This window comes from Gouania willdenowi, chromosome 6 (assembly GCF_900634775.1).
Source record: "Gouania willdenowi chromosome 6, fGouWil2.1, whole genome shotgun sequence".
NCBI classification, from domain to species: Eukaryota; Metazoa; Chordata; class Actinopteri; order Blenniiformes; family Gobiesocidae; genus Gouania; species Gouania willdenowi.
Window position 1 is genome coordinate 38,505,571 of NC_041049.1, and position 24,933 is coordinate 38,530,503.

General features: G+C 39.2%; 1 protein-coding gene across 1 annotated transcript; it reads right to left on the reverse strand.

Moving 5' to 3' along the window:
- Nucleotides 1-698: 698 nt before the first annotated feature.
- LOC114464231 (putative nuclease HARBI1) lies at nt 699-1,202 on the reverse strand. The gene is made up of 3 exons (XM_028448287.1): nt 910-1,202; nt 855-861; nt 699-812 (listed from the first exon to the last, which is right to left on the reverse strand). The coding sequence occupies exons 1-3, from the start codon at nt 1,200-1,202 to the stop codon at nt 699-701; spliced, it is 414 nt and encodes a 137-aa protein (XP_028304088.1).
- Between the last annotated feature and the right edge of the window lie 23,731 nt (nt 1,203-24,933).

The following is a 24,933-nucleotide window of genomic DNA, read 5'->3' on the forward strand; positions in this document are numbered from 1 at the left end:
TCCATCTTAAAATATAAGGGATACTGGAGCTTGGTTGGGCATGTGGGACGGCTCGTAGTGGGCGCCAGAAAATTTCCCTTATTTTCAAATCCAAAACTTGACAGTTATGTACTGCACATTATCACATTTAACTGTCATTATTTAAAAATGTGTGATCATTAATCGCAATCATTTTAGATACACATCCCATATAAATATGAATACACGGCAAAGAGCAACATGATGTTTCTTTATTAAATAAAAATAAATCAAAGCAAGTAAACCATCAGCACCTTTCAAAACATGCACTACAAGATAGAAAGCACATAGTCAAAGGATGTATAACAACAATAAATACACATTCTCAGAGGTCTATATAAAGTACACCCTGCATGTCTACACACTGAAATAGCTGCAGGACAAATCCATATTTAACAAATGAACAGAAATGGCAGGCCTGTATACACAGAGTATACAACACAATAGGCCAAATCAATAAAACACAACATAAATTCCTCTGCAATTGCAGGCAATATGTAACTTAAATGTACAAAATTGATCTTAACTGAAATAATTCAACACATATTGGTCTCTGACCAGCCGACCGCTGTCATCATCCGGAAAGATGGCCGAATTGTCCCAGCCAATGTCTGTTGGCACTCTGGGAGCCCTCTCCTTCCTTAGGCAGGCCACATTGTGGGGGATAGTGCAGGCAACAATCATGTCACTCTCAGGTGGTGCAGACACTGGAACCGTTCCTTCAGGAGGCCGAAGGTCATTTCAATCCGTGCCCTTGTTCTGGCATGGGCATTGTTGTAGGCCTGCTGTCCTTCCTATGGGTCTGTGAATGGTGTTGGGCAAAAGGGCTCGCAGGCATAACCTCTGTCCCCCAGAAGTACACCAGAAAATTCCCCTTTGAATCAAATTTACTGCATCCCCAAAAAGTACAGAAAGTCTCCACTTGTAAAAAAGTGCAAGGCCACACACACCATTTGTGTCACACTCAGAGCACGGCTGCGTGCTGTTTGGTGTCGTAGCCTGGGACCCAGCAGTCTGCAAAGGTACCGGATGCCATCTGCTGAAAATCTATACCTTTCATACAGGTAGTCGTCAGTGAAGGCCAATGGGTCTGACCTGTCCCTGAAGACCCTCTCCCGCCTGAAGGCTCTCCTGAGCATGAGTGCTTCCTGATCAATTATGTCTTCCAGAAATGGGCACGCCATTGTTAGAGCAGGAAGGAACACATGATCTTGGGCCTTCTTATAGGCCATTGGATCGCTTGACATCACGAGGAACATCTTTGCAGCCTCACACCTCACAAGCTACAAATGGTTATTTAATCCTGATACCTACTACCTTAAAGAATAATTAAAATGTTCCCTCCAACCTCCCAACAATTCAATTTGTGTCATAAAGTGTTTTGATATGTCTGGGGGTGTCTTAATAATACAGTTGATCATTAGTGTGTGACTTCCAACCAATCACAGCACTTAGGTAGGATGGCAGATGGCAATTCCACAGTCTGATTTAATGGCAAGTCTCATCTCTACGGTAGCCCTAACTGTGCCTACATTAAACAAGCAAACACCAAAAGGTCATGTCAACTTTCATTTACTGTTGTTCATCTTCTTGTAGCTAGGGAGGAAAAGAGAATAAATACATAATAATGATAAATAAATGATAAATAAATTGTGTTACAGTCAGCATACAGTGTGCATTGAAGGCATAACTCACCTCCCGCTCAAGTTTTTTATTTCAAGATTTAATTTTCGAAGTGTCCTCCTTTTAATCTCAGACTCCACTGAGAGGTCTGCCATCTGTCTATTTTTATTTAATGTTGAATTTGCCTCTTTAGATGTGTTGCATAGAGCTGTCTGATGGCCTGTGAGCTCTGTGAACACATGACAGTTAGCACAACGGGAATATCCTTCCATTAATACTCACTATTTTGCCAGGCTGGCTTTCACCCTGTACACCAACTGGGTCCTGTTACAGAAATGACATTTTGTGTGAGCACCACATGACGACTTTTCATCATTATAGACTGAATGAGTACTTCCACAAGTTTTACATGATACCTAAAGCCTCCTTGAATCAATAGAGTCTCCTCATCAAAGTTATCAACGTCATCATCTTTTTCTGCTGCTGCTGCTCCAGTTCCACTGGTGCCTTCATCCTATCACATGTAATGGGATTTATATTAAAGCTAGTAGACTAGACATGCCAGGCCTGCAGTATGCCTTTGATGGAGTACTCACTGGATCATCATCTGGCGTTGGTGGCTCCAACAAATTGATAGTGTTGCCAGACACTACAAGTTAAACCAAAGTCAAAAATCCTGATGTTAATTTCAATACGATTTTAAGACCTCGTCACCAGCTGTTGTTAGCAACACATATTTAACAATTGTAGTTTGCAATTTAACAGAAATTATGTAAGCCGAGAAGGAATAAAACTTGAAAGAATAAATAAACTAAAGGCAGGTTTATAGACATTCCCCTCAGGTCACAACAAGTAACAACAGTTATTCAAGGCCAACTTGCAGAAAACAAGAACTTATTACATGTTCAAAATTTAGGACATGTTCCTGAGATTGTGTGATTTGATTTCCATCAGTTATTTGACAAATTTGGCAAATTAACATTAGGACCATCCATACTGACAGAGACAAGCTGCCTCAAATTCAGTTTTGCAACACACTCCTGTGAATTGACATAGCAGTCTGTTAATTTATGACATTATGCTTTGCATTTGTTTTGTTTGTTTCAAATGTATCTATGTAGCACGTTTCAAACATAAAATTGCACCAAAAATGCTTGTTAAATTTTAAAAGCAATCTAGCTCCGAGTTCGCAACCGAGTAAAAGCTTGAATACCAATAAAATTTAATACCTCACAAAATTGGGATTAAGTGTTTTTAATACTTTTTTTTAATGCAAAGGCCTTTTTTCCATCAATCTTCTACTTGAATAACACTTTAACTGGAATCTGAAACAGAAACAGTTGCTACTTTAAACAATCCACATCATAGTTTGATTGTGCTCATGTCTAGAGTCGTGTCACCTTTCAATGGCTGAAGATCTGTGCTGCTTTGTTTTAGTCCCACGCATTGTCCTGCAGACACCTGCAACACACGGACAGTGTTCATCAGTAAGTGTGACATTATTCCCAGCCTGGTTGAACTGCATTAAGAAAAGAGACCTCTCTCTGGGACCATACCAGGTTCATGTCCGACTCCACGGAGAAGGAGTTGCATCTCCTGCAGGGGGGCAGTGAGGGTGGGCACTGGGTTGGAGAAAGGGTTTGGGGTAGGCCCCACAAAAGCCCCAGGGATCTGCGCTTTCTGAACCTTTTTGGTGAAGAGTTGATCGTCGATGATGGACAAACTGTTAAAATTACAGTAATACAGGGTTACACCAAGCCTTACTCTGTTTAGTCAGAGTTCATCTTTAATTTGACTGCACTGACAGTAGTGAGCAGGGTTGGAGTCAATCACATTTTTCAGCTACAATTACAATTCAATTATGATGACAGTTACCAGCATTTTTTCCAATCACAATTCTTTTTCTCCTCTGAAAGTCAATTACAATTACGTTCTCAATTACTAAAGTCCAATTACAATAAATGCCAATTACTGAGCTTGAAATAAGTAGTTCATAAAAGTTAACCTTCCTCTTGCGTTAGCTTCCTGTTAGCATGTCTTATGATAACAGGTCCTAAATCAGCTGTAAAATACATTAAAAACATCATCTAATTTATTTCCTATCTATTCAAAACAGGCTACCTACTCAATAAAAATATAGGTTTTAATTTTTTTTTTTTAAATGGTCAAATGTGAGATGGCTTGATATGAAACATATTTTAATAACTGTTAACTACATTTGTGTAGAACTGTACAGAGACCTGTAACATGGTTCCCCAGTTTAATGTTAAATTAAAATTAACAACTTTTATTGGATTTTCATGGCAATTACAAAGTCAATTATCTGAACTCATTAACAATCTAATTAAGATTACAAAAGCAACAGATTTTTCAAATTACAATGACAAAATGCCATAATTGTAATTAATTATCGATTAAGAAATTGCAAATATAATTTACCCCAATCCTGATTATAATATTGCTACAATACAAAAAAACCCCTGATTTGATATACTTGTTAAAGTTATCATTATTATCACTAGTACAGTGCCCGTCGGAAGTATGCATTCATATAGTGGGCGCTTAAGGAGAGTTGTCAATTATGGGCATAATAATAACATACTCTGTAGCATTATTAATAGGTATATTTGCAGGTGCAAAGTAAAATAACGTGTGCAATTTTCCTGGTTTAATTCTATGAGACATGCGTTGTTTTTTTTTTTTACTAATTTTTATAATTTTTGTTTTAATTATTGTTTGTTGTTGCCATTGTAGTGTTATTCTGAGGGGTATTCCATAAAGCGGGTTATGTTCAAACTCTGAGTATGTTCAGGCTCAAATGAAGGAAACTCTGAGTATCTCATTCCTAAACTCGAGGTATGTTCTTCTCTGAGTATGTTACCATGGCAACATTGTCCGTGAACTAAACCTGGTCGCTGGCAGGTTTTATCAAAGAAACCCTGGGTTTCTACCTGGCTCCGCCCACCTGAACACCGTTTCTGAACACTTTAATGAACCTTAATACTCTTCTCTGAAACACATTAGTAACATCACACACCACAGACGTGTTCACATCATTACTAATGTTGTGTTGCTTTACGTTTTTTTTGTTTGTTTGTTTTGTGCAAACGGTAGTTTTCTTTATAACATTGTGGATACAGATCATTAAGTTAAAGACACTGAGAGGATGATCTGCATTAAAACATCTACTGACGTCTGTAGTAAAGTTCTCTGAATACAAACCTGTGGATAATATAAAGGAGGAGATGACAATTTAAATTAATACATTTTTAAGGCTCGATTGTGAATTGTGACGCTGCTCTTGAAAGTGACGGGTCGCGGGTTTGCGTCCCGCATCAGTGTTCTTTTATGACATTTTTTAGGACGTCGAGATGACTCTGGCGACAATTTTACATTAAAAATCTCTATGAACTCTATGCAGCTATCCTATGCTGCTGCCATGTCTCCTCAGACACATTTTATTCATATTATTCACCGCTCGTCACGTCACTGAAGCAATAAAGTGATGAAGCGACCAAAAAGTGTGACTAATTATGGGTGATGTAAGCCACTATAGTCACTGAAGACTGACCTTTAGACCTTTAGAACAGGCTCATATTCCTCAAACACCGGCTTATTTCACCCTCTACCACCTGAGCCACGTGGCTCAGGTGGTAGAGGGTGATCAAGAGGTTGGGGGTTCGATCCCAGTACCTGGCTATGTGTCGAAGTGTCCTTGGGCAAGACACTGAACCCTAAGTTGCTCCCAGTGGTTGACTAGCGCCTTGCATGGCAGTCCTGTCCCGCTGGTGTGTGAATGTGAGAGTGATTGGGTGAATGAGCTGATATGTAAAGCGCTTTGAGACTGCTTCAGTGTGGTGATAAAGCGCTATATAAAATCAAGTCCATTTACCATTACGGTGAATAAATTACTATTTTCCGGGTGGTTGTCATGGCAGCTCAAGTCATCTTTGATCCATTGATGATGGCTTTTTATCGCGCGCGTGCACGTAAGTAACCCATGGTTTACATACTCAGGGTTGATTAACCCACTTCAAACCAGCTGTAATGGAATCAGATACCCAGAGTTTCCCATTGCGGGGTATGTTGACCCAGAGTTTATGGATAGACTCAGAGTTTGTTAACCCTCCTTTATGGAATACCTCTCTGGAGTCATTTTGTGGGTTATGAGCATGACAAATGTGTTTGTTTTTTTTTTTTTTACTCACTTTTATATTTTTTTGTTTGGTGTATTTTTCTGTATTGTATGTTTTTTGGAGTCATTATGTGTATTTTTGTATTTTTCTGTTGTGTTTTTGTGCATTATTTGTATAATTATTGTTTTTGTTGCCATTGTAGTGATTCTGGAATCATTTTGTGTATTTTATATTTTGTGTATTTTTTGTATAAATATTGTTTAGTTTTTGTTTTATTTTATTCATTTAGTATATTTTTATTATAAATACTGTGTGTGTGTGTCTACATCCATCTCCTCCGTGTGTGTCTACATCCATCTACTCCGTGCACGCGCATCAGCCATGTGTGTGTGTGTGTGTGTCTACATCCGACTCCGTGAACGCGCATCAAATAAATAAATACCTTGTGTGTTCCCGTGAATGTTTGAGACGCTGATAACAAAACTCCATAGACATTATAGCGCCAATCAGAAAAGTAAAGTATTATCTACAATTCGGCAGTCTTTTTTTAAAAAACAAAAATAATTTTTTACCTTTGAACCGAGTGGTCAGAGCTTAGCTTCCATGCACGGCACCAGAATCCGTAGTTTTCCAGATGGAGAATTGAACGGGTTGAGAAACGTGTCTCTAAAAGACTCACCAGTGGCTGACGGTTTCAAACAATCTATTCTTGGAGCTCCGTGTCTCGGTCTAAACTATCTTCTTCTCTATCGCTCGTGTGTTTACAGCTGCTTAGCTGTATGCGCTCTGGCCGCAAACGTGACTCGTGCTCTTACTCTTGAGCTGTGCAGTGAAGATGGTGCGCTAGCGCCCCCTCACACCCTGAGGTCAAAAGTTGAATAGGTTTCATTTCGGGGCCGTCCAGAAGTGAAATAAAATTAAAATAAACATTTTGAAATGACCAAATTACTCCAAAATAACAGATACACGCACTCGGGGTATTTGGAACCCGTCGACCGAGTTTCAGGTCGAACTGGCATTGCGTCGGGGAGATATTTGCTCCACACACACGCACGCACGCACGCACGCACGCACGCACGCACGCACACACACACACACACACACACACACACACACACACACACACACACACACACACACACACACACAGACCTCCCTTGAATTATAGTATAGATAGATAGATAGATTATAATTGATATGAGAAACAAAAATGGTAAAATGGAATATTTTGAGATTTTTTTATTTACCATTTATTACTGCACAAAAGTACCAAAAAGTGGTCCCATTGAGTACGGATAACGATTAAAGGGTACCAGTATAGGTGCAAATATGAAAGCTACCGATCCCTAGAAATCTCTACTATAAAATTGGTTGTTGTGTAAAAGCATTATGGTTTGTCAATTTATTTTATGAACAAATAAACGTACATAGTATCAGTGCGACACACACACACCGAAACAAAACGCCTCCATATTTATGTGTGTAACCTATCCTTTGTTCTCTGCTGGAATTGTGGTGGAAGTTCTCAAAAAGAACATTCTAGATGTTCTTAATTTATTACCTACAATTGAAAAACAAAACAAAAACAAAAAAAACAGAAATCTTTAGTGAGCAATAGACTAGTTGCAGTGGATTTACTTAAAGACACGACTAAGATACTGACTTTCATTATAGACTCCGCTCAGTGTGAATTTCAGACACGTGTTCTGTGAAAACAAAGCATTTTTGCTTAGTGTGAACAACACAAATGATTCAACATGTGAAACAAAGTGTGTGGCAGATCAGACTTGAACTCACTGTGTAGATGTTTACGTTGATGGTGAAAGAGGCCATGTCATGCTGGGTTTTTGGCAGCTTGTTGAGGAACTTCACCACATTCTGTTGGTTTTTCTTAAACTTCACTGAGTCAGTTAAAAACAAGGCAAACATCAGGTGGGCTGCATCATTACTAGGGTTGGGAATCGGTTACTACTCGCTACTTTTTCAACAATTCTGGTGCTTAATCGTTACTTTAAACTTACCGTATTTTTCGGACTATAAGGCGCACCGGATTATAAGGCGCACTATCAATGAATGGGTCTGACTGGGTCTATTTTCATACATAAGGCACACCGGACTATAAGGCGCACCAGTTTGTTATTATTATTATTATTATTATTATTATTATTATTATTATTATTATTAAGACGCATTAAGCAAAATAAAATAGTCAGATAAGTCAAACTTTATTCAACTCATTAAAAATAATTCTCAACATTGTTCAGGTTTAACACATAAAATACAGAACAATACACTCACTTTTTCTGTTCAGTATGTTGAAGCACAGTAGTTAATTTCATATATAGGGCGCACCTGATTATAAGGCGCACTGCCGATTTTTGAGAAAATTAAAGGATTTTAAGTGCGCCTTATAGTCTGAAAAATACGGTACTTAAAAAGCTCAAAATGTGCACACTTGCAAAAAAACAATGCCCTGTTACTTCCAGAGTCAAATTTAACACATTTAACTGAAAACAACATACAAATAAACTATTATTAGATAATGTTCACACAATTCACATCAGGGTTTCCCACACTTTTTTTACATTTATTTGTGGCTGATAGTGTTATGCATTTCTTTCAGGCCGTGTTTTGTGCTACAGTTTGAAATGGGGCGGCACCGACTTCATGTGTATCAAGTAATGCGCGGCACCAAAAAGTTTGTTCTTATTTGACCCCGTTACTAGCGTTTACGTGGAAACTGGTCCCATACTCTGTTTCGGTACCCAACCCTAATCATTTCAAGTCATACTTTCACTTAACTCTGCTGAGAGCGAGCAGCTCTTCAGGAGAACTTACTGGAGTAGTCATAATCATTATCCTGACCGATCCTGAAAAACAAAGCCAGAACAAAGAAATCAGCACCACTGAAACACAACGTAGCCATTTAATCAAAGGTATACACCCTTGTGTGTGTGTGTGTGTGCATGTTAGGATTGGGGTCAATTGTATTTTTTAGTTAAAATTACATTTTCAATTACCCATGTTCAATTACAATTCAATAACGATTACAGTGACCAGCATTTTTTCCACTTACAAATAAATTACAAATTTTTTTATCCTCAGTAGTCAATTACAATTACGTTCTCAAATTATGGTGGGAGAAATGAAGACTAAGTGACCATAAACTACTGAGTAGACCTACCAATATCTGAAGTTGGGGAAACCTCTGGCGCATAGCACTGGTATGCAAGCAAAAGTGAAAAGCAGAGGAATTAGTGTGAGAATTTAATGTTGACACAATAGGCTCATCACTGTGTACAACCGCTGGGAGATCACATTTGCATTTATAAACATCTGTTTCAATATGACCAGAGCCAGGTAGGACTTCAATTTCCTTATTGTTGAGTATACGCTAACATACATGCCCGTGTCCCACGTTCACCTGAATGCCCACCCTGGAGTGTACTTACCAGCAGGTATACTCATCTCTGACCCATTTTGGTGGTACACACAGATTTGACATGGTAAAAGCAACACATGCACCTATTTCTAGGCGCACACGCATACACAAACATGGTCGTCCAATTTGAGCCAGTTTAATCCGAATTGGACTAATCAGCTCTAGCTACAATAGTAAACTGATCACTTCCGGAAACTATTGTGAGGCTTCATGAGCCGCAATTGCTTTAAAAAAACTGAACCATTGGAGTGAACGGAGTTGTCACATCTCTCTCTCTACGGCTCTGGGAGGGACTATTTTGACGCAGCCTTATTGTGGTTTCACCTCCAGGCTTAGTCCCGCCCAACAAAATATGTCACAATGTTTACAAACAATCAAAGGGTCTATTTGGCTCAAGAAATGACTTTATAAAATGCTAACTTTTTCTGTTGTACAATTACATATACTATACCTTTCCAGACCTACTGTAATGCAAACACAGTAAAATACATTAATTTTATTCTGTTTCCCAAACCAACTCGAAAAATGTATGCAGTTATTTTTATTTTACTGATTTAAAACTCAAACAGAAATACAAAGAAACCGAAGCAGCTGCTACGAGCTAAAACATCCAAAAATAAATCCCAAGCAGTCTTAATGTGTGAGGAGACATGGTCCAGGACCTGTGGAGGGAAACCGGGTGCAGTGACTTCAGCTCTGGTTCACTGACAGTGTTTTGTGGTTTTGTTTAAAGATCGAGCCCTATGTGCTCACAAAAATAAAACTAGTTTAGTTTTTCGCTAAAGTAAATTAGCACGTTTGATATTAAAGCTGAACTGCACAGAAATATCTTACCTTTGCAGCGGCGTTCGCTGTCCATGTTCTTTGAGAGAGAAAAGTTTGGCTGCTAAACAAATATATGCACCTGCCTGAGCAAGAGCGAACTACGATATGTAGATACATTCTTTTATGTCCACAGTTCTTTAGAGACTGGATGTGTTTACACAGTAGCCATGGTAAAAGACCGCACGAAATTTCTGAGGTAAGGAGGACTGGCCGTAAGTTTATTACGTAGTGTGTCTGATCGTCAAAACAAACACCTACCTGTTGACGCCATAGCCTAATCCTCTGAGTGGCCAGGTCTCCCGGACCTGTTTCAGTAGTTGGACCCGTTGTATTGCAGAGGGACATATCGATGTTGTATATTGTGTTTGGAACTGCTATCTGCCAGCTAAGTGTACACCTGATCCTTCCCATCGTCCAGTAGCTTGAGCATTCTACCTGAGGCCTGCTGGTGTTGTTAGCCGGTATGCTGAGGTCAAACCTGTCAAGTATCCCATTTTAGCCGGGAAACTCCCGCCATCTTCCCGTATTAGCATTTTCTCGTAAATATCCCGTATTTTAAAGTAATAATAATTAAAAGATGCGTTAATAAACTGAACGCAGTAACTTGCCTCGCGAGAACTGCCACCTCAAATGGCCTGAGTGGCAGTTCTTGCGAGATTAGTGCTGACAGCGGCAACAAACCTGGAAACAACTCAGAAAAGAGATGGATGAATGAAGACGTTCTGGTGAAAAAAAACAAAGAACTCGTGTAAATACGTTGTGAAATGTGACAGAGTTTACCTTCCTAAAGAGCAGCAGGATGTGACACAGTTACAAGTTCTGTTAGATTAGTAACTGAGATTTTAACGTCTACCACGGAAATCGTAAGTCACCATGAAAAATCAGCCAATCACAAGTGCCACAAATATACACTGCTTTAAAAAGTGTTACAGGATGTAAAGTCTGCAACAAATGTGTCTAATAAGTCATTAGTGAATACAAGAGATCCACATGAGTGAGCATGAGAAATTTTAAGAAAATATATAATGAAAATAAAATGTTAATGTCTAACTTTAAGACAAGCAATGTGAAATTAACAGTAAATATGCAATGTGTTGACTTGTATATAAACTGTAAATATATTACAGTTTATATACATATATGACGTGCTGACGTGGTGACGTATCGTGGTGACGTATCGATCATTTCCTGTTTACACTCTACCGCTGTTTGCAGCGCTCTACTACTGTGTTCTGCTAACTCTAATCAAACTTGTTGTCATTGATATTTTAGCCTTGAAAACACTTGTTTTAATTTTTACCGTACAGTTAAACGTACGAAGGTTAAGTAAAAAGCAATCTCGCCTCTTATAGGCAGTACAATCTCCTTTAAACTTCCTTTTGTCCTTAGCTTAGCTTAGCTTAAATTTAGCACCTATGGCTTCTCTCTCCTCCCCTCCGCTCTCCTGCCCGGTGTGTCAGATGTTTAGTTACTCCTCGTCCTCCTTTAGGGACAATGGTAGTTGCATAAAGTGTAGCGTACTGTTAGATATGGAGGCGAGGATCAACAATCTGGAGAAGCGGTTCCGCACCCCTGATACCAAAACAGAAGCTAGCAAGCAGGACCTAGCCGGTGCGGACCGTGCTAGCTCTAGCTTAGCCTCCCCCCCGGCCAGCAATGAGTGGGTTACTGTCCGTGGTAAGCATAGTCGAAGGTCAAAAAGCCGCTCGGGACACCACCATGTTCACGTCTCAAACAGGTTCTCCCCCCTCTGTGAGGACAACACACTCACCGGGGAACAAACTCTGATAATTGGCGACTCCATAGTGAGAAACGTGAAGCTAGCGAAGTCAGCGGGCATCGTGAGGTGCATCCCAGGGGCCAGAGCGGGCGACATAGAATCAAATCTAAAGTTGCTGGCAAAGAGTAATCGTAAGTTTGATAGGATAGTCCTCCATGTCGGCACTAATGACTCCCGACGTCGCCAGTCGGAAGCAACCAAAGTGAACATTGAATCAGTTTGTGCTTATGCTAAAACAATGTCGGACTCCGTAATTTTCTCTGGTCCCTTACCAAATCTGACCAGTGATGACATGTATAGCCGCATGTCATCATTTAACCGCTGGCTATCGAGGTGGTGTCCAGAAAACGAGGTGGGCTTCATTGATAATTGGAGATCCTTCTGGGGAAAACCGAACCTGATAGGAAGAGATGGAATCCATCCTACTTTGGAGGGAGCATCTCTACTATCAGAAAACATGGCACATTTATGACATCTCATGAATGAGACCATGTTACAGAGGGGGAGTCCTCCACGCCCCTCTGCGCTTGCCTTAGGACAGTTTCCCTCCCATTGCTATCAGGATAGCTGTGTTCATCGCCATGACAACTGTTGTGATGGTGATGAATATTATTTTATGGAGACGGTGTCAGTCCCCCGACCCATATTTCACAATGATTTTAACATAAAATCAAATAAAAGAGCTATCAATTATAAAAATCTGAAAAAAATTAAAATCTCAAATCTAGAAACACCAAAACATAAAACCATTAGATGTGCTCTATTAAATATTAGATCACTGAGATCTAAATCTCTACTAGTAAATGACCTTATCTCAGAAAATAACTTTGATTTATTCTGTTTAACTGAAACATGGCTGTATCAAGATGAATATGTTAGTTTAAATGAAGCCACTCCTCCCAGTCATTTAAATACTCATATGCCACGAGACATAGGCCGTGGAGGTGGTGTAGCAGCTATTTATCATTCCTCTCTCCTAATCTATCCTAAACCAAAGGCCAGTTACACTTCCTTTGAAAGCCTGGTTCTAAATTTATCTCATATCGAATCAAAAACCTGCCAGCCAGTCTTATTTGCGATAATTTACCGTCCTCCAGGCCCTTATTCTGAATTTCTATCAGAATTCTCTGAGTTTATATCAAACTTAGTCCTCAGTTCTGATAAAATACTGATAGTAGGAGATTTTAATATCCATGTGGACAAAGATAGTGATAGCCTGAGCTCAGCCTTTATGTCCCTAATAGACTCAGTTGGCTTTTTTCAAACTATTAATGAAGCTACTCATCGTTTAAATCATACTCTTGATCTTGTTCTAACATATGGCCTTGATATTAATGAACTAAAAGTCTACCCTGAAAATCCTCTGCTATCAGATCACTTTTTAATATCTTTTAACATTATCCTAGAGGATCTCGCACTGTGCAATAAAATAGTTACAAGTAGAAATCTATCCAACAGTGCTGTGGCTAAATTTAAAGAGGCCATTCCTGCTGCCTTAAACTCAGTGCACCATCCAATAAATAACTATGATATTAATTATAACCCCTCTCAACTGGATCTGCTTGTCGATAGCTCTGCTAGTCTACTAAAATCCACCTTGGACTCAATTGCCCCATTGAGGGAAAAAACTATTAAACGTCAGAGGAAAGCTCCGTGGTTTAGCTCTGAAACTCACACACTCAAACAGACAACCCGTAAATTAGAGAGAATGTGGCGCTCCAATAAAACAGAGGAGTCACGAATACTTTGGCAAGAAAGCCATAGTAAATACATGACAGCCTTACGACATAGTCGATCTACATACTACTCCTCACTAATTGAAGAAAATAAAAATAATCCGAGGTACCTTTTCAGCACTGTAGCCAGGCTAACACAAAGTCAGAGCTCTATTGAGCCCATGATTCCTCTAGCCCTCAGCTGTGAGGACTTTATGACATTTTTTAACGATAAAATTCACAAGATTAGAGATAAAATTAGCCACTCCCTGCCTTCACCTGGGCCTGCTGTACCATTAAATGTAAATAGGCCTAACCTAAACTGTTTCACACATATAGGACTTCAGGAACTTAACTCTATTATTTCATCCTCCAAACCATCGACCTGCCTTTCAGATCCGATCCCAACTAAGCTGTTTAAAGAAGTTGTTCCCCTAGTCTGCCCATCTTTGTTGGAGACAATAAATATATCCCTATCAATAGGCTACGTGCCACAGTCCTTTAAAGTAGCTGTAATCAAACCCCTTCTCAAAAAACCTACTCTTGATTCCAGCACTTTAGCAAACTACAGGCCTATATCTAATCTTCCTTTTATTTCAAAGATTCTTGAGAAAGTTGTGGCAGCTCAGCTCTGTGAATTTCTTCAAAACAACAGCCTGTTCGAGGACTTCCAGTCAGGCTTTAGAGCTCAACACAGCACAGAGACTGCTTTAGTTAAAGTAACTAATGATCTACTCTGGGCTTCAGATGAAGGACGACTCTCAGTGCTGGTTTTATTAGATCTTAGTGCAGCTTTTGACACTATAGATCACTATATTCTACTAGAGAGATTAGAGAAATTACTTGGAATCACAGGGACTGCCCTAAACTGGTTTAAGTCCTACCTATCTGATAGGTACCAGTTTGTACACGTGAATAATAAGTCTTCTGTGTACACTAAAGTAAGCTACGGGGTTCCTCAGGGCTCTGTGCTAGGTCCAATCCTCTTCTGTATCTATATGATCCCCCTTGGTAATGTTATGAGAAAATACTCTGTTAACTTCCACTGCTATGCTGATGATACCCAACTGTATGTATCAATGAAGTCAGGTGAGACAAATCAGCTATCTAAACTTGAGGCCTGTCTAAAGGACATTAGGGCCTGGATGGACCAAAATTTTCTTCTTCTCAACTCAGACAAGACTGAGGTCATTGTACTGGGCCCGCGACACCTTAGAGAAACCTTTGCTAGCCTAACTGCCCTAGATGGCATTACTCTGGCACAAAGCACAACTGTTAGAAACCTTGGGGTTCTATTTGATCAGGACTTATCCTTCAACTCTCACATAAAACAAACTTCAAGAACTGCCTTCTTTCATCTCCGTAACATTGCTAAAATCAGATCTATCCTGTCTCAGGGCGACGCCGAAAAACTAGTCCATGCTTTTGTTACCTCTAGACTGGATTATTGTAATTCTCTTTTAGCAGGCTGCCCGAGCAAGTCGCTTAAGACACTTCAGCTGGTTCAAAATGCTGCAGCACGTGTACTGACTAAAACTAGGAGAAGAGATCACATTACTCCTGTATTAGCCTCTCTGCATTGGCTTCCCATAAAATATAGAATAGAATTCAAGATTCTTCTTCTCACTTATAAAGCCCTAAATGGACAGGCACCAGTCTATCTCAAGGAGCTTGTAGTGCCATACAATCCCCCCAGAACACTACGCTCTCAAAATGCTGGACTACTCGTTGTTCCATTTGTCTCTAAAAGTAGTATAGGAGGAAGAGCTTTCAGTTATCAGGCCCCACTTCTCTGGAACCATCTACCAACCACGGTTCGGGGGGCAGACACCCTCTCTACCTTTAAGGTTAGGCTCAAAACATTCCTCTTTGATAAAGCTTTTAGTTAGGAACCAGCTCATAGCTCATAATTAAGATGCAATAGGCATAGACTGCCGGGGGGGGGGGTCTGGCATGCTCGGTTGGAGAGAGGTTGGAGAGGGCGTTAAGAGAGAGGTCATTTAGGTTAGAGAGGGACCGGAGAGGGTCCCATTCCTCTTTCAAACACTCCCTCTATGTCTGCTTACTCCCTTGTGTGTTTGCTCCTGTACTCCTTCTGGCTTTTGTCTTGCAGGTCCGTGGGATCCTCAGTGTGGAGTTACAGAGACTCAGCGGCTCTGTCTCCACCCTTTCCTCTGCACACACCCAACACAGCATAACGTGGATGGCTGTTCATCATAGGAATGGGATCCACACAAGGTTCCTGCTGCTTAACAGAAGGTTTTCCTTGCCGCCATGATGAATTCATGTTGGGTGTGGGATACATATGTATGTGTATATACGTATATATGCATATGTGTGTATCCATAAAATGAAGAGTCCGTCCTTAAGACTGCTCTACTGTAAAGTGCCTTGAGATACCATTGGTTATGATTTGGCGCTATACAAATAAAGATTGATTGATTGATTGATTAAATAAACACATGTGTTTCATATACACATTTATGTTTTTATTTAGGCTGTTTTATAATTTAGGAATTAGGGCTGGGCGATATATTGAGATTCAAAATGTATTGAGTTTTCTATTTTGGCGACATAGAAAACTATAATATTTCATATATATATATATATATGTATATATATATATACATATATATATATAGCTTATTATGTATCAAATAATAGTTTTAGGAGTCACTGCTTTTACTTCTCAGAACAACATGTAATGCTCAGTTAAATGGATTAATGAGTCCACATATTGTGCAGCTGTTTGTTAATAAATGTCCATGTGTAGCATTTTGCACCAGCAAATTTAACCCAGAATTATCTTTCTGGTCAGAATTTATTTGATAAACATATCTAGATTTATATCATATATCACCATTTTAAGAAAATATATTGAGATATGAGTTTTGGTCCACATCACCCAGCCCTAGTAGGAATCTTCAAAGCATTTCAATGTTAATAAAGATCGACCTACCAGATTCTAATCACATAATTGTATTCAGTAAGTGGTTGACAAGTGGGTATTTTAGATTTCTTGTACATCTATCTTAAAATATAAGGGATACTGGAGCTTGGTTGGGCGTGTGGGACGGCTCGTAGTGGGCGCCAGAAAATTTCCCTTATTTTCAAATCCAAAACTTGACAGATATGAATGGAGGATCCCTTTCACTTTTCCTGTTTTTTTAAAGCAACCAAAAGCAGCACAAGTGACTGACAAAGCTGCTAAATGATCTAAAAAGCTGCTGAATAATCTAAAAATGCAGGCTGAATGCTTCACTCCAATAGAAAACAATGAGATGTTTACAGGCAGTGGGGCTGTGTGACATCATCAATCACGTGATTTCAAGATGGAGGAACACAGGCTCTCAAACTGTAAAGTAGTCCCTTTTTTAAAAAGCTATTTAATTAATATGGTGCATAATATTTAGATATGTAATGCAAAATAAATTAAATGTGAAATGAATTCTCTGGTCTTTGGAGAGAGCAGACGTGTTTTCGTTTGCTCCGATAACACGACCTTGGCTACAGCTGGCTACAGCTGAACAGCTGAATAGCCTGAAACATTGGGCCCAAGACTGAAGGAAAATGGTGAAAAAACCGCAGGGAGGCCCTTCAGAACCCAATTCGGGTTTGGAAGAGGTCAAGGAGATGATATGCGAGGGTCTACGAAACCTATCTGCCGAGATAAAGTCGTTGGACGAAGAAACAAAATCGATTGAACAACAGGTCATTGACTACCTGGAGTCGAAGGACATTGTCCTGAACCCTGACAACATCAACTCCTGCCATCTCCTGCCAAAGAAAAATGATAACAGAGCTGTAAAAATAACCTTCACGAATATGAAATTCAAAGGACAACTCCTGAGGCAAGGAAATAAACTGAAGGGAACGAAGGTGTACATCAATGAAAACCTGACGAAACAAAATGCAAGCATTGCATGGAAGGCACGCCAAATAAAAAAAGGAGGAAAGATTGTGAAGACGTGGTCAAAAAACTGCAGGATTTATATCCTGGAAGAAGAGGACGGAAAACCAGTTCTCATCAAAATGATGGAAAACTTGGGAAAATACGAAGGATCCACCTAAACAACAACACTACTGATGGTAATCATGGATATGGAACATCCCCACCATCGAAACCAAGAGTAAAAAAGGTCTGTCATTTATTCATTTCAATTGCTAGGTGGTGGGGTGATTAAGGATTACATTAAATTTAATTTCAAAGTGTTTATTGTCATATGTGCAGTTAGAAACACGTTTTCTTGTACAATGAAATTACTACCTTGCTTATGAACTAAGATATAATAATGTGTTTATACAAGTTAAATCTAACAGTGGAAAATACAACACTGCCATTAGAACTAACAACAGCAGTTAGAAACACGCTTATGAACTAAGATATAATACATTAAAATACTACCTTGCTTGTGAACTAGGATATAATAATGTGTTTATACAAGTTGGATCTGACAGTGGAGATTACAACACTGCCAATAGAGCTGACAACAGCTGAATTAGCCTTGATGTAGAGACAAAACAAGCTGCAAACTTGGGTGTCCAAAAGAGACATTCCCGAGTGGTGACATTATGGATGAAAAGGGAAAAACCTTCCAAACACCTTCGAAAGAGGAACTGTTCTTGAACTGGAGGAATGCTAACAACGTCTGGCAGGGAACAAGGCCAACACGAACAACGATAGAGAGGAGGAGGACAACACAGATAAGAATACACAAAAAAGGACTGTTCAACAACTCAAGAATGTTTGACCAGAGAGACATGTAAACCCATGTAAATTTGCGATGGTAAAACAGGGGACGGGACCCGGATAAGCAAACTGCTTCTCTCGTCTCCTTTTTCGGCATGTACAAAAAAGAAAAAAAAAAAAAAAGTGAATGTAACCATGTCGGAAATAAACTGAATAAATAAATAAATAAAATAAAATAAAGTTTTTTTTTTCTTTTTTTCTCCACTGCAGGGATGCAATGACATTTGTCCCTTTTGCTTCCCTTAGCTGCTCAGATGCTGCAGTGTTTACAAGTCGGTTGTGTGTAGTGATGAAACTGCGTCAGCGTTTGCTTGTCCGTGGAAAGGCCATATTCCAACACAAGCACAAAAGCTTGTTCTAAGCAGAGGTTGAGACAGAGCATGGAGTGAAAACAGTCATGCGTACATTCTCAGGTGCTGCTCAAAGCTACATAACCACACACAGGCTCAAATATTGGTGCAATACTGAATGAGGAGCTAATGGAAAGTCTAAAGTAGAAAAGCCCTCAGACTAAAGATTTACACACTTTATGTTACAAAAATAATAAAAACAGTTAGATTGGTATATTTGTTTTCAGTGTTTATTTGTGAAACTATACACTCCCACACACTGTCTCACACTTTGGTTTTTCATCAACAAACATTTGCTACACACTGGTTTCTCTTCATTGGGATTTTATTTACTTTTTTTACATTGTATTGTACTTCTATTGTGAGCCCTATATTGTATTTCATATTGTGTCTTGAGTTGAATATTTTGTTAAAACCTTAGGAATAATGTCTTTTTTTAGGCATAGATCATAAGGACATTTAAAAGATTTTAGGCCAAATGTGTAAAAACAGTGGAAGATCCCTGTAACATTTTCTGTCACTCATGCAAAACTACAGCTTAGATGGTGAAAGCCTTCTTCTGGTCCTGCTGGTATGAGTGGAGGTTCTGGTTCTGGTCCACTCTGTGGTCTGTCCCAGTTAGTGAGCAGTGAGACTGTAGTCTGGTAATTATCTAATTGTTGGTGCAACGTCATCCTGTGATTTATGTGATTTATGGCTCTGTATCAGACACTGACCTGATTTATAATGAGGTTCCTCCACTCGTGAAGATGTGAAGCTGAATTATGAGCTGCTGCTCCAATTATTTCTGTGTTGAGCTGAGTCTGAAGTCCACGTTGACGATGTGCATCACAAATCGCCACCATTGAAGCTTTCACCTAATAACAATAATATGATCCATCATTTTAGATTGGCCCGATCACACATGGCCCTCCCCCTCCACCATGCTTCATGGTGTGGATTCTTTAGCTCAGGGTATCATTGATGGCTCATTAATAGGAGGTCTCCTATTATTATCTCACGTAGAATGTCTAGTACAGAGTGAGTGACAAACAGAAACGCTCTCATTAATCCTTCAGTTCCACCGTTATCCACTGCAGGCCCATTGGAGTAAAAAGCCGAGCTGTGTTTGGCACAAGGACAAAGTTGACAGAAAACATGAGGCCGTGCACAGTGTGTGGACAGCAGGAGGCTGAAGAAGAATGAAGCTCTATATACAGATGAGCTGCTGTCTGATGAAAAGATGTTTGTGCTGCTAACATTCATCACATTAATTACTGCTGGATCCCAGCACCTCTGATACCTCTTTATTCTGAATCCAGTAAGTGGGCCTCAGACTGGTGCTGACATACAGCCAGACTGCAGCGCACATAATTCATTGAAATCTTTGCGTGTTTGACAAATTGGAATGATGAATCTATCTTCTATGAATAGCTTAAGAAAAAAAAATGCATAATCAGTCAGAAAGCGGGCGGAAAGGAAGGAGCTGGGTTCGTCTCATTCACTCTGTGTATGCTCACTGTAGTATCCATTCATTCCTTTCACTGCTCGATTGATCACATTGAATTCTTACTGGAATGGAGCGGTCAAGGTGAAGAGCTTTCCTATATATTTACAGGTATATTTAATTCAACTTTCAATTCAACTTTATTTATATAGCACACATTGCAACTAAGTCATCTCAAAGCTCTTAACAAAATATAGAGTCCATAGTAAGAACAAAAGAATCCAACAAGATCCACATGAACAAGCATTTAGCAACAGTGGGAAGAAAAAACTCCCTCTTTTTATGGGAAGAAATCTCATGCGGAACCAGGTTCAGAGATGGCAGCCATCCGCTTTGACTGGTTGGGTTAGTGAACATTAGGGCAAACAGAATAGGAAAGAAGGATAGACCATCAGAGTGTCCCAGACTAGTTGAGCCGTCAACAAATTATCAGTCCATCCATATATATATCAGTAAGTGCATGTATGTGATTGTGCTTCCCTTTAGGAAGCACTCAACACCAACATTGCAAATTATGGGCTGTGTTGATGTCAAACTAACATACTACCAGGTGTGGAAAGAGTACAGAAAAAATCTACTGAAGTAGAAGTACTGTTACTTTGATGAAATTTTACTTAAGTACAAGTAAAGTTACTGGTGTAAAAATCTACTTGAGTAAAAGTAAAAAGTAGATCACTTAAAATGTACTCAGAGTAAAAATTACTTAGTTACTTTTTTTTTTTTTGGGGGGGGGGCATCTTTCCCATGCAATTAAAAAATAAAAAGACATGTATACAGTACAAACTAGGTTCTTTTTTTTATTATTTTAATTTATTAAAGAACATCATTTCAAAATAACGAACATGAGAACAAGACATGGTGTGGCTAACCTGGATAAATAAAACAAAATCTATGTCAAGTATGTCAATTTGATGAGGTAAGTGCTTGTGTCAATACATCTAATGTGTCAGAGCATCCAATTAATCATCTCTGAAAGCAAGAAATGCGTACAGTATGTTATATTAAGTCTATAAAAAAGTCTAGGTGGAAAAAATTATACTGACGCCGCAGGGTGATGTGCGCATGCCCACAAATACAGTTTTATATTAATAATAATAATCATAGTAATTAAAATGACATGATCATTGCGCAAAACTGCTGATCAATTGGCTACAACACCTGTAGCTATGTTATAAAAAGAAACGTGCACACAATGCATAAAGACGCACAGTGGCTTATCTGGCACTGCTGGAGGACGAGGTCGGCGCCAGGCAGTATTAAATGGGGGGGAATTAAGAAAAGTTTGGAGGGGCACAACAACGCTCTGCTCTGAGTCGCACACAACCCCGCACCCACCAAAAGGAGGAAGAGGAAAGGAGTTTATGAGACAGAAAATGGCACTACGAGAGTTGATGCTGAAGTTTCCAGCAGCTCACAACAGTGCACACTCGACCAGAGCATGTATGGAATATAAGTGGACTATTGAGAGTGTCGTGATAGTGAGATAAAATGATAAAAAAAAAAAACAGAGCAAGCAGTGACACTCGGCATGTCCGGGAGGAGGTGGAATTTGCGTGTGTGGGAACGAACAGGGGGAGAGACTTGGAGGATGGCCAAAATACAGTAAGAAATCCATTCAACTCTGACATAGATAGCAAAAAAATAATAAGGTTGCCATCAAAAGATCGGTCTCAGTGTTGAGGTGTCCTTAAAGCAAAATAAGACATTGCTTTAAAGTCACTAATAGGTTTTTACAGAAAAAGCCGTTTTTCTCAGCTTTTTGTCATAAACTGGCTATTTTTGTGAAACTTGCCAATATTCAACTGCTGATTACAGAAAAACAAAAAATATTAATATAAGTCATTAATCTTTCAGAATCTGGCGTCAGAATTCAGATTGTCATAGTACAAAATATTCAAAATGCTCTAAAACTGCTGGCACTGAGGGGGGCACTGAATGAGTTAATAATAATAATTGTAATTAAAATCACATGATCATTGCGCAAAACTGTGGATCAATTGGCTTTAACACCTGTAGCTGTTATATAAAGGAACGCACACACAGTGCGTAGAGACTGGCGGACGTGGTGCACGGGAGACTCTGGAGGGAGAGGATCTACAGAGACCAGCGAGATCTATAGGCAGGATTGCCCCGTGAGGACTCAGTGCTGTGATAGGGTGGAAGAGGCTGCGGTGGGAAGGAGGATAAGTTACTGCGGAGCCCCCGGCCTGCACTCACCAGTAAACACCCGAAGACTGATGAAAAATATGGTTTTACTTAAAATAAATATTGTAATTTATGTAACAGAAACAGGCGTGGGACGAGCGTGCAAGATTCATTTTACTCTGCAACAGAATCTACTTCCAATGTAGCGACGTACTGTTACTTGAAACCAAATTGACTTCAGTAAAAGTAAAATTACAGATTTTAGAAAGTACTCAAAAAAGTAGAAGTACACAAAAAAGCTACTATTAGAGTAAATGTAATTTGTTACTTTCCACCCCTGCGTAATACTCATACTAACGTTAATGTCGGATGTATACTATATGGGGACATTGTCTAAGTATGCACAATGGGCACGCTAGTCATAGGCTGTGTTTAAAATCACATACTAATGTACTATCCACTAGAAACTCAATGAGTATACTGTCCACTATATACTATACTACTAAGTATGATTGGTATGATGAACATTCCCACTAAACTATACTTCCAAGTTTCCCAAGATGCATTTGGAACCTAAAAGGACAAAAACCTAAGGCACACTGAGGCTAAATATTTCCATTGATTTTCCACTTTTGAAAGTGTTTTAACATAGCAGTAATTATAAAGTCTTCCAGTGAACGCTTTGTCTCACAGAGTTTTCCTTCTTTGTTAGTCAGCTGTAAGCAAATCAATGTCAGACTTCCAATGCTTGTGTTTTCCAGAGTCTCCTGGAAACTAAAGCTTTAAGTTGTTTTAAAACTCTCTCAACATTGTGGCTCTTTGATTAAAATCCTTGCCGTGGAGCGTGACATGAACGTTTCCTCTTCCTCCTCCTATTATGATCGGAGCCTGTGGAGCAGAGCCTAATCACTCCCCACCACCACTCAGTGAAATGTGACCATCTATTAATCAGCCAGTGTTCCCCAGACCAGCCAAGGCCTAACACTGGGATTAACCTTTGACCTTTAACATCCAAACACTTCACCATCTCTACTTCATTTCTAATTGAAAGGAATGCTCTCTCATTGTCACTGTGTCTTTCCTTAAATCTCAGGATTATTCAGAGCTCATTTACTTCATTTCACATCCAGGATTTCCGCTGTTTTTCCTTATAAGCTACTTTTTCTTTTTGGAAATCTTCTAAATACTAGATAAACCAATTTCTCCTTCCAAATCCTTTTCCTGAACACATCCTCTCTGCTGCCCAGTTTCCAGCTCAAAGCATATGAAAGTCAAGCTAACACCTATTTTCATTCCAAAGTGAGTTTTGTTTCCAACCGCTCTGCTCTTTTTAGCCACCTAGCATCTAATATTCCATGTAAATTTAACCATGTGCAGACCAGTAGCTTCGAGCGCTGCATGGTTCATAAATGAGTAAGAAACTCCAAATGAGTTTGGTGACCTCTTCAACTCTATGAAATTAATATAAGCAGACATGGTGCATGCTGCAGGCGGCTGCAGAGCGCAGGAAGATCACTCAAGCTCCAACTTTCATAAAACTTTTAAACGCCGACTTTCAGAGACACACTGTAGCTGCTCAGTGATGACGATGAGACACCTCCACTTAAGCCTTCATTCACACACATACAGAGGTGATGACGATAAGGCTCAGGTTAGCTAATCACATCACACTTGTCTTCTTCCCACAGATTAAAGCCAACACATCTTTAGCTGTCAGAGTGTGAGCTGACAAAAATCTTAATGAGCAGGGAATCATCACATCATGTTCAGCATTAATTTTAGCGTCAGAGTGGCTTCACTTTGGATATTAATGTCCTAACGTCTGAAATGTTTATAGATGTTCTAAAATTTTCACAACATTTTCTAAAATGTTCTTACTTTTTTCTTGGTAAAATTTAATAAAACTTTCTAGAATTTTGGAAATGTTCATTAGTGGCACATTTTTGATGTTGTAAATGGTGTAATTTAAAGGTAGCTGTAGCTAGCTTAATGTTCCATGTTAGCTGTGCTGTATGAGCAGCATAGTAGCAGTGCTGAATTCTTCCTAATGTTTGTTTGACATGAGGTTGAATGATGAAGGTCTTTCGACTCTGTTACCTTTTTGTGTTAACGGTGTGGAATGGACAACAAGAAAGTCGGTCACAGCCATCATACACTGAGCTATAACTCAATGATTCTTGTTCTAATAATGTCCTTCATTGGCTTTATCGCAACAAACACCAGCAAACCTTTTGTCAATTTTGAGTGGCTGGAATGTCCACCAAATAGGATGTATAGCAAATCTTTTTGTATTTTCTGAGAGAGTATTACTGTATTACTATACAAAACTTCAGTTTCCTATGTGGTGTAGTTCCTGAGATATTGAAAGCTGAAAATGGGAAAAAAAAAAAAAAATGACACATGGAAATCAACACATACTCTACCCCCCTCACTAAATTGTCCATATCTCAAAAAGTTGTCATCCAATCAAACGAAACATTTACAGTGTGACTATTAAATAATCACTGAACAATTGGTAACAATTGAGAATTTTTGAGACCAAAGTGTGTGGGCCATTTGTTGAAATAACATAGAATGACCCTATTGATTGAAAAACTGGATCTAAAGAGTTCAAAGTGGCTAAACTGACAAGGATAAGTGGGTGTAAAAAATAAACAGAAGGT

Bases quoted from the DNA above. Each gene is read 5' to 3' on its own strand.
- LOC114464231 (XM_028448287.1), bottom strand. From the start codon at position 1,202: ATGGCGTGCCCATTTCTGGAAGACATAATTGATCAGGAAGCACTCATG.